This window comes from Haliaeetus albicilla, chromosome 11 (genome assembly GCF_947461875.1).
Source record: "Haliaeetus albicilla chromosome 11, bHalAlb1.1, whole genome shotgun sequence".
Classification (NCBI taxonomy): Eukaryota; Metazoa; Chordata; class Aves; order Accipitriformes; family Accipitridae; genus Haliaeetus; species Haliaeetus albicilla.
This window is the reverse complement of record NC_091493.1, coordinates 18,680,879-18,690,835: the sequence shown is the minus strand read 5'-3', so window position 1 is coordinate 18,690,835 and position 9,957 is coordinate 18,680,879. Positions and strand designations below refer to the sequence as shown.

The following is a 9,957-nucleotide window of genomic DNA, read 5'->3' as shown; positions in this document are numbered from 1 at the left end:
GAGTTTCTATCCAATAGCTAGCACAGCTAGGATTTAATAATAATTGCTGCCTTCCTAAAAATGCATAAACAAGTGTTAATGCTCGTGGTAGCATTAGTGAAATGTAGTCACTGTTTAGCCATGTGTGGAGCTCGATGTTATTTGGAGAGACTTACGCCACAGAGCTGTGGCTGCTTTTCTAGCCCACCTTCAAAAAGCAAAAGCAATGCATGTTTTTTGCTTGCTGCTATAGAGGAGCCAATGTCTGTCCCCTTTTTTTGGCTCCCAAAGTACTGTGAATGGCATTGATCAAAGCAAGCACAGTGCCTTCTTGGCATGACCTTCCGTTTCTTATTCCTACAGTCAAGAGTAATGTTCACACTTGCTATCCACCAAGCTATGAAAGGGCAGTCCAGCATTTGTGTACTTAAGTACAGTATTTTGCCTACAGGCAAAAATCTAGGCCATGCAATGAGGGCTGCTGGTGTTTAAGAAAGCAGCTTTCCTTTGTACCAGTGGGGGGAGATCCACAAGTAAATGCAGTTATGACAATGTGAGGATGCCGGGGGGGGGGGGGGGGGGGGATGTGACTGGTGCTAACAGTTTTAAATTGTTCTGGGTGAATGTCACATCCCAATTTCTCAGGATGGTGACGTCACCAAACATATGCTACAGGCCTTGCTGATCTGGGAATCAGTTCAGGGAAGACACTAAGGGGAGCCCTCCTGTTGAGGCAGGAGGTTCAGAGCAGACCCCCTTGCTTTCTAGAATCCTCAGCGAGGAGCCCAGGAGCGGCTGGATCCACTCCTAGTCCCAGACTTGGTCAACGGTTTATGTCTAAAGGGATGAGGTGTAGGGATTACGGAAAAGGAAAAAGAGAAACAAGACAGAGAGGAAGAGAAAGATTTCACCAGTCCTGGGTCCAGCATTGGTTCAGTCAGCCGAGGGGTCCGGTTCTGGGGGGCTTGTGCACATGGGGCTTCAGTTTGTGCCCTTTTATCATCCTTGCCCGTCCTTCAGGCAGGCACTCGAACTCATTAGGCTAATTAGGTAGCCTTTGGGCCGTGGGCTTGGGGGGATCATTTGGGGAGTAGCTTCCCCTTCCCTGCAGATGTGATCTTTCACCATCCATGGTGAGCTGCCCTGCTCAGCACACCAGGACAGGGAGCTGTGCACTCTCCAGCATGGCCTTCCCCTCCTGACCTCCCCCTCCTCTTGCTGATGGGCTTCTTTTCACCTGGGGTTCCTTGCTAGGTGGGGTTGCTTGTTATGGAGAGTTAGTTGTTAAGCAGAACTTGCCCAACTACAATGTTTTGAGACATTAACTCCTTCAGTCTCTCACAGTGAAATAATCTCCCCTTGATTGTCCATTAGAGGGAAAAAGTATTTCAGCTGATACAAGACAAATGCACCCAGCTTTTGTTGCTCCTGTTGGGGATGTCTGTGGATGTTTGAGTTATTGAGACCAAATACATGAACAGAAAGATGGCGCCTCAGCTTGCTTGTGTGTTGCTACGGTGTGTCTGTTAGCAGGTTTGTCTCCTTTTTTTTTTTTTTTTTTTTTTAAATCTGGTGAGTAGGTCATATTCTTGGGTGGGGAGAGGCTGCTGATGGTTTTTCCAGGTGATGACAAGAAAACGTGTGGTAAACTTATCTCACACATTAGAGTATTTAATGGCATTTCACCAGCACTCAAATGCACTCTGCACATACCATCATTCGGGTATTTTTACTTACCTGCCTAGCAAAGATGATGTTTGAGCTGCTAAGACCCTACCTTGCCAATCTGAGCTCAGAGGGTTACCCTTAGTGAATGAAACTTTTAAATGTACACGCTGGAGCAACCACCATGCTGCTCAGTGCTGTTTTGCTGGGTGGAGGGTGGTGGTGATGGTGTGGGGTGTGAGGAGGAGACAATGAGAGGTCTGTTTTGATTATGCTGTTAGGGTTTGTTTTGTTTTGTTTTGTTTTGTTTTTAATCCTTTTCTATCTATCATCTGCTTTATCCTGGGGACCAGCAGCGGGATCTTTTTAACTGGGTAAACAGTTTTAAAAAAAAAAAGTGATTTGAGTTCTCAGCTTGGAAGGGAGATGTGCTACGTCATCCCAAGCAAGCTCTCTTCTCCAGCCTCCCACGGCCCGCAGCTCATGCTGTGCTTGCGGCTTTCCATGTGTCCTGGTTTCAGCTGGGATGTAGTTAGCTGTCTTCCTAGTAGCTGGTACAGTGCTATGTTTTGAGTTCAGTATGTGAAGAATGTTGATAACACAGTGATGTTTTCAGTTGTTGCTCAGTAGTGTTTAGACTAGAGTCAAGGATTTTTCAGCTTCTCATGCCCAGCCAGGGCACCTGACCCAAACTGGCCAACAGTGTATTCCATACCATGTGACGTCCCATCTAGTTTAGGAACTGGGAAGTGGGGGGCAGGGATTCGCCGCTTGGGGACTGGCTGGGTGTCGGTCAGCGGGTGGTGAGCAATTGCCCTGCGCATCATTTGTACATTTCAATCCTTTTATTACTACTGTTGTCATTTTATTAGTGTTATCATTATCATTATTAGTCTCTTCTTTTCTGTTCTATTAAATCGTTCTTATCTCAACCCAGGAGTTTTACTTCTTTTCCTGATTTTTCTCCCCCATCCCACTGGATGGGGGGGGAGTGAGTGAGCGGCTGCGTGGTGCTTAGTTGCTGGCTGGGGTTAAACCACGACACCATGCTGCGCCTGAGCTTGGCACCCTGTGTCATGGGGGCGGGGGGGGCTCCTGCAAGCCAACGGGGAGCAGCAGTGCACAACTGCTGTCTGCTGCATAAGGAGAAATGGGAGCTGCAGCGGGAGGCAGGGAGAGGCCGCAAGCAGAAACCCAAATAATCTGTGTTAAAAATGACAGATTGTGCTTTGTGCTGTGTTGTCTCATGTAGGTCTGGAGCCCCTCTGTGGCAGGATGCTAGCTCATTTATAAACTGCCTGACACTCCAGATGTGAACCTTTTATGTATATTTCTTTCTTACATTATTGTTAACTTCTGGAGCAGGTGGTTTCAGGCATGACCCAGTTTAACCTATTGTTATTGTTGAAAAATTCCAGATGCCAGCTGTTAAAAAAGTCCAGAGGAATTTGGAAAGTCAGACTACAGTGAACACTGGAGTTGCCAAATATTTTGTCCTGCATCATAAAAAAATAAATACATTCCTCTTCTCAGCGAGTTACAGCAGAGAGTGATCAAAGTCCTCCCCAAGTAATGAACATGAATTGCCTGGCTAGCCTGTTCCCATGGTAATAAATTGGATCAAGACTGGTATCTGCATTAGAAATCTACACCTCCAGAGCTACCCCACAAGCCTTTTGTAGTTCCCGACTCCTGCGTCAAGCCCTGCACAATCAGTGTTTTCCCAGCAGTGCTGCCAGCCGTCGCTGCAGGAGCTCGGCTGGGGTGATAAAGCAGGCGGCCCTAGACAAAGCAGGGCTTGTTGTCTGTTTGCAGCCCAGGGCTGGGGTGGGGAGGGCAGGGGAGATGCCAGGCATGGTTCAGGCTCGAGCCCCGATTTGCTGATGGACATTTGTACAGTATGAAAACATTTAGTAACTTTGCACACGCTGGAGGGCTCAGCCCATGCGCTGGCATTGGGATACAGCACACCAGAAGGCCCCGATGGCCAGAATTTTCCTCCCGCAAGGCAAGAACGCAGCCATGCGTGGCAGGCAGCCAGGATCCCCCAGCCTGCTGAGAAAGTGGGCAGCAAGGTGTGCAGTGCTGGGAGCAGCCACGGTCCCATGCCACGGCAGGGCCTGCACACTGATCTGAGATGCAGTCAGAGCAATTTGTTCCTATAGGTTTACTCCTTCAGCCTGGCAGGTCTGTGGTCTCCACTGCTGCACTGGCTTTTTGTCTAGTCCAGCCTGCCTGCACCTGCCAGTGCTGCAGCACTGAGATCCTTTCCCTGGGGAAATGCGCTGCAGAGGGGAAAGAATTAACCCCCGTTAGCAGCAGTGAAGGGAGATGTCACCTCAGCAGGCCAAAATAACCCCCACTCTCACTTTGAAAAATAAAGCTGCTTCTGTTACTATCTATCTGGAGTTTGTGCAGCTGTGTGTAGGCATGTGCCGGTGGCATGGAGAAGCCAGGCTTTTCCCAGGGATGAGCTGGCCGAGGAGTTTGCTGGCTGGGCCATGCCATTCTGCCTTGCATGCCGCTGCCCATAGAAGGAGCCTAAGGGCATGAACTCAATTTAGCTGGGTTGGTGAATTAGTCGCCTTCCCAACCTGCCAAAAAGCTGTACAGTTGATCTGGACAGTGGGAGGCTTATGATCTTGGTGACAGGTCAGCTTTATCTCAGATAAGGATTGTTTTTTGGGTTGTGCTTTGGTTTGGGTTTTTTTTTTTTTTTGCAAGGCAGCTGTGCTCTGCTGTGATTCATCATGAAGGAGAGGAAATACACGGCACAGCAGTAAAGCACTGCTGAAGCCGGTCGGGACTTTCCAGTACAGGCACATGACCCTGTCCATAGCTGTTGCAGATGCACCCACTAACCTCAGGGCTGGAGGTGGCCCTCTGCCTGCCAGCGAGGGCCTGTATGCAGCTACAAACCCTTCTGTTTTCAACCTCTGGCAATTTGTTTTAAAGCAAAGATGACACTATGTCTTAGAAACCATTTATTTTTACACCAAAAGAACAGCCAGCAGCTCATTCAGAGGTGTGAGCAGAGAAATAACTTCACCGCAGACCACCTCTTTGGTATACATGGGTAGTGGCACTGCTGCTCAGGTACCATCAGCCCTCATCCAGTGCACATGGGGCACGTGCCCCCCCCCCCCCGGCCCCATGAGCCCCAAGGCACCTTCCAGTAGCCATGCATGGCTGGCAGCACGGGGAGCAGGGCAATGCCTCTTGACAGCCACACGGGGCCTTGCAGAGGGGACTGTCTCACATGTCTGCAGACAGAAACAACCACGGCCATGGGGTCTGTCCTGGGTTGGACGAGGGGATGTGCGGTGGCAAGACCCACCCTCACCAGCCTGCGCCCAGTCCTGAGCCTGCGATGGCGGGGGAGGGGGGAGCTGGCACAGAACGGACAGCGCCAGATGGAACAGGGACAGGGACTACGGCCACTCAAACTTTCCCCTCTTTGTTCTAGGACTCCCTGGTTTCCAGCAAACATCAAGTGGACATTTTTTTTCACAGAGCTCAGTTTGTGACTGTGGAGAACAGAGGGGCACCTGGGTGATATGGTAACAGGAAGCATTGATGTGCCTGGTCCCATCATCATGAAGCGATGCTGGATGCAGAGGTGGTAGCTCTCGGCTGCCTTGCACTGGAGACAGGCCACCAGTGCCAGCTATGGTCTGTGGCTTGGCTGTGCCCACCTGGCCCTTGCTGGGTGCCAGCAGGGAGATGCTAACAGCAGCTGGGCAGCACATGAGACCAGTGTGACTCAACTTCGTAATTCCCTCCCCCTGTTCTCCAGGGTAAACACAGCCATGCACTGGACACCACTTCTGCTGCCCCAGGAACCCCAGTCCAGTGCAGAGGGATACCAGGAGAAAGCAGACACATCTGCCTTGTGGATTCACCCTGTTTATTGAATGCAAACAGAAGGCAAATAAATGGAACACAGAGAGACTTTGGCCTCTGATCTTCCTGTGCGATTGACAGCACAAGGGAGGAAAAAAAATAGTTCTGTGTATTAAAAAAACCAAACAGTGAAAGAGAAGACGAAAAGAATGTAGTGACATCTCATGTGAACAGATGGAGGATTAATAATGGCAAGGAAATTCAAAGCCATGCCTAGCATTCCTTATCGCAAACAAGATTCGGCGGGGGGGCAGGGATGATGCTTTCCAAGGAAAAGCAGCAGAGAAACCATCCACACTGGCTTTGTGAGCAGCATGGTTTACTTTGGGAAGACTGTGACCACCTCGTAGCCCTCTGGGGGAATCACCCGCTCCCGGGCATGCTTCTCACAGTAGATTTGGTCTTCCACGAAGAAGTGTCCTTTCTGCTTGAGGTTGGTGCCGCAGTCACTGCACACGTAGCACTCGGGGTGACGCTGCTTGTCCCGGATCTTCACAAACACCCCTCTGGGGAAGGAACCACCAGCACCTCTCAGTGCCAGGCACCCTCCTTCCCAGCCACCTCCCACCCAGCCCAGACCCACACCAGTGCTGAAGGTGGACAATCTCCTCCTGCTTCCGACAAGTTGAAGTACAGGCCCTACTGCTAGTCAGGCAGATGTTAACAGCACTTTTAGAGCCCAACATGTGCCAGCATGGGAGCCTTCCTCTAGAAAGTGTTTCCTAGCACCGGCCTGCCTAAGTTTCACAGGGACAGTCCTATGACCTGTGGTGGCAAGAATCACTGTGATGGCATCTTTAGCTGATGGCTGGAGACAGCGCAACAGCCTTCAAATGCCCAGGATCAAATGACAGGCATCAGCTTGACCAGCTGGGGAACTAAATCCAGGTCCAAACCAACCGGATTGCAGAACAAATCCAGAAATGACTGCCACCGCCAACCAAGGGGGATGAAGGCTGCACAGCCAGCCGCTGCCCTTTTGCTAGTGATGGACATGCCAGGTACATACAGGAGAAGCACAGAGACCAGATCCTGGCTCTGATCTCACATACTGCTGCTCAGGAGATGCAGTGAATGGCCCCAGCTAAATGTGGGCCAGCTCTTAATGGAAAACTTCACAGCTTAACCCAGCAGATGATGAGGAAAACTACATAGCAACTCGTTAACTACCACCAGCAGCAACACAACAATTTGCCAGGAGTACAATTTCATTCCAGCAGCCATCTATGTTTTCCATAATTCATTAGTTTTTAGTGCTATTCATAGCCTTGTGCTTTCTCCCCAGATCTACCCAGCTGGTAGAATAATTGTAGGGTTTGTCTACAATTCATATTTTACAGGCCTCTGTAATATTTATAGATTGCCTCTGTAATGACTCTGCCAGTCCTTGGTGCTCCAGGCATGCCAGGACTATGCAATCACAGTGTCGTGGGCCTCAGCAACAATCTGATACCCTGTGGCGGGCAGCACGGGCGATATCTGAATTATTGCATGACAATGCAGGTGCTCTACCAGCACTTGACTGCTGGAGTCAACTGTTAAGCTAAGGATGTTGTAGGGAAGAATTTGTGGTTAAGAAACTGAACAGCGAATTGAACACATGGGTTGGGTTCTCCGTGCTGTCACAGTTATGGTACAGCAGCTCTGTATTGAACCCATGCCCCTGCTGTGCTGGAAGTTGGACATAGCCACATAAAGACAACAAAAATGTCTACGTAGACACAGAGGAGGTGTGCAGTCCTACAGCACAGCAGGGAGCAGAATGCAGCTCTCCTGGTCCACATTGCCTCTGACCACCAAGGCAAGTCACCACTCCGTGGCTGGGAGCGCCACGACATGAAAAGCATTAAATACATAGGCCCTGAATGGAAAGGTCATTTTGTTTCTGGGTGCTGTAAACAGATTTCAGGTAGGAAGCAAAACACTGCAGCAACAACTGTCTTGAGATTTGTCTCATAGGGACTTGCTTTGGTTTCCATTGATATGGATCTTTAGAGGGAAACCCAACTCCTGCCTCACTGCAGGGAGCTGCAAAGTTAGCACTGTCAAAGCTGGTAAGAATGTGCCTTGAGCCAGCTCCTGGATGCACTGGATGTGGATAGGTCAAGTGTTTCGGGTGCAGCACCTCAGCCCCACACACAGGCATGGGATGCTCAGCCTGCAACCCCAGGGACAGGCTTACTTACACAATGCCAGATCCACACTTCTCACACATGGGCAGCTTCTGGGCATTCCCAATCGATGAGGCCATCTTTGTGGTGGGGGCTTTGACGCTCCTAAATCCAGATGGTTTGGTAGGGTCTCCTGGGGGTGGAAGGAGAGTGCTTCAGAGCATGTGAGATGTGTGGCTCTAGGCTATTCCTCCCAAGCAGATGCTCTGCTAGGGACGAATGATGTTCTTTAACCCCAGCTCTGAGGCAGGGACTCAGGCACGGAAAGCAGGCAGGGATTTAGAGGTGTGTGGGGAGGAGGGAGAAAAGGGACACAGCTGAACCTGGCCCTGGAAATTCGAAGGCCTGAGATTGTGGGCAGTCAGATGAGATGATCTTAAAAGCCCATCAGACTTCAGCTGATGTGTCTCAAATGCACAAAGCAAAGCAAAGCCTCAGCCCCAGCCCCAGCCTCAGCCTTGGCAGCACTGGAGTCTGCCTGCTGTGTGTCTTGATCACAAACACAGGCTCAAGCTGATTGCCAGATTTGGGCTCAGAAAGAGGAGGTGGGTGTGCTGGCAGACTAGGGAGGACTGTCAAAGTCCTTTTCCAGTCTGCTGACTGGTGTACAGTGGGGCTGGCTCCCCCAGGACTCCTGAAAATTTGGTTAACAAACTCCTTGTTCTTGCAGGGCCCTGGGACACTGGGGATAACCTCATGCTCTCCTGCTGCTCTGTAGCATGCTCCAGGTATCTCCCTAGTGCAACCTCTCTGGGGCAGGGATGTCCTGCAGGTCCTCCGCAGGAGACATCTGCTGACCTGGATGCCTACAATGCCTAGATGCAGGATACGAGGCAAGCCTTTAAATATCTGCAGTGAAAAAGGAGCCTCTTACAAAATGACACCACTGATGTGACTAGTCTTGTCTTATCTATATGACTTCTGCAAGAGGTTGAACACCAAGCAACAAGGGAAGGAGGGCTGCAGAGACTCCCACGATGTCTCACCAGAAACAGAGAGGTCGATGGGCACCTCTGGGAGGGACACTGATAAAACCCAAACCAAGAGCAACTGCAATGGTTGTTCCTGGTGTAAGGGGAGGAAAAACCTTCCAAAGGCACACCCTGGTGACCAGCAAAGTCAGGGACACATCACAGCCCAAGGCAGCATCACTGACAGAAGAGCTGAAGGAAAAAGGGGGAAACTGCCCACTGCACCTCCCTGTCACCACTGCTCACCCATGGGGCAGGTGATGCTGCACTGCTTTGCCTCTGGGGCAGCCTTCAGCTCAGAGGTTTGCACCCACCTCCATGCAGAGATGCTGGTCCAGAGGTGCAAGTTCCCTAATGGGGGCTACAGCCCATGTACCCTGCAAACACAGCAGGAAGCATCTGGCCTGTGACAGAGTTACTGCCAGTGACCCTTGCTGGGAAGGAAGCAGCAGCAACCACAATCTCAGGCTCTTCCCTATCACCTCTGCTCATTCCCTCTGCCTCAAACAGCAGTTTGCTAATATCAACAACATTGACAGCATGTTTTTAAAGCTCTCTAAAGGATCAACTTAATCAAATACCCACAGGAAATATAACTTGTTCCACCCTGTGAAACACTCTCCACCCATGAGTGCAGGGTCAGGTCTAAACACAGACCAGCTGTGGTGCTTCCACACACCAGTGCCCACACACAGCCCCCATGTCCGGGGCCAGGCTCTCAGCTGGTGTAAGTCAGTGCAGCCCATACAGTCAGTGATGCCCCAAGGGACTTGTCCCAGCTGGGGAGATAACTCCCTGCTACTACTCACAAGCCATGGCCTGAAGACAGGCTGGGAGAAGCAGCCAACTGATGTGCTATTTATCACCGCAGACATGATCTGACTCAGCAGCAGCAGTGTTTCAGCCTGGCCGAACGGCTGGCAGGCAGGGGCACTGCCTCCTCAGGGACACACATTCCTCTGAGGCTTCATAACCCCCCAGCCCCGCTCCGCATGGGTGATTATCAGCTCACGGGAGTAATGCCAAAGCCTATCCTAGCCCATGATGGGGCAGGCAAACCTTGTGCCAGAGAATCCCAATAATGCTGCAAATCTTCAAAGAAAGATAAAACAGAAAGGCTTTTGCTTCTTATCTTCTTCAAGGCTACTAAACACAGGGGAGGACCTTGGCTGCCTGAGAAGTCTTGGCTACTCCAGTCCCTTCCATGCAGGACCTGAACCCTGAGGGCAAGTTGCAAACACTCAATATTTAAAAGATGCTTTCAGGTA

The 9,957-nt window shown here is 50.6% G+C and overlaps 1 protein-coding gene across 1 annotated transcript in view; it reads right to left on the bottom strand.

Moving 5' to 3' along the window:
• Nucleotides 1–5,534: 5,534 nt before the first annotated feature.
• Nucleotides 5,535–9,957, bottom strand: part of PDLIM1 (PDZ and LIM domain 1) — a 45,149-nt gene continuing 40,726 nt past the window's right edge. Inside the window, exons 6-7 of the mRNA XM_069796432.1 lie at nucleotides 7,734–7,851; nucleotides 5,535–6,053 (exon numbers count right to left, since the gene is read on the bottom strand). Coding sequence (XP_069652533.1) covers nucleotides 5,867–6,053; nucleotides 7,734–7,851 — 305 coding nt within the window. The 3' untranslated portion in view covers nucleotides 5,535–5,866. The remainder of the gene's footprint in view (nucleotides 6,054–7,733; nucleotides 7,852–9,957) is intronic.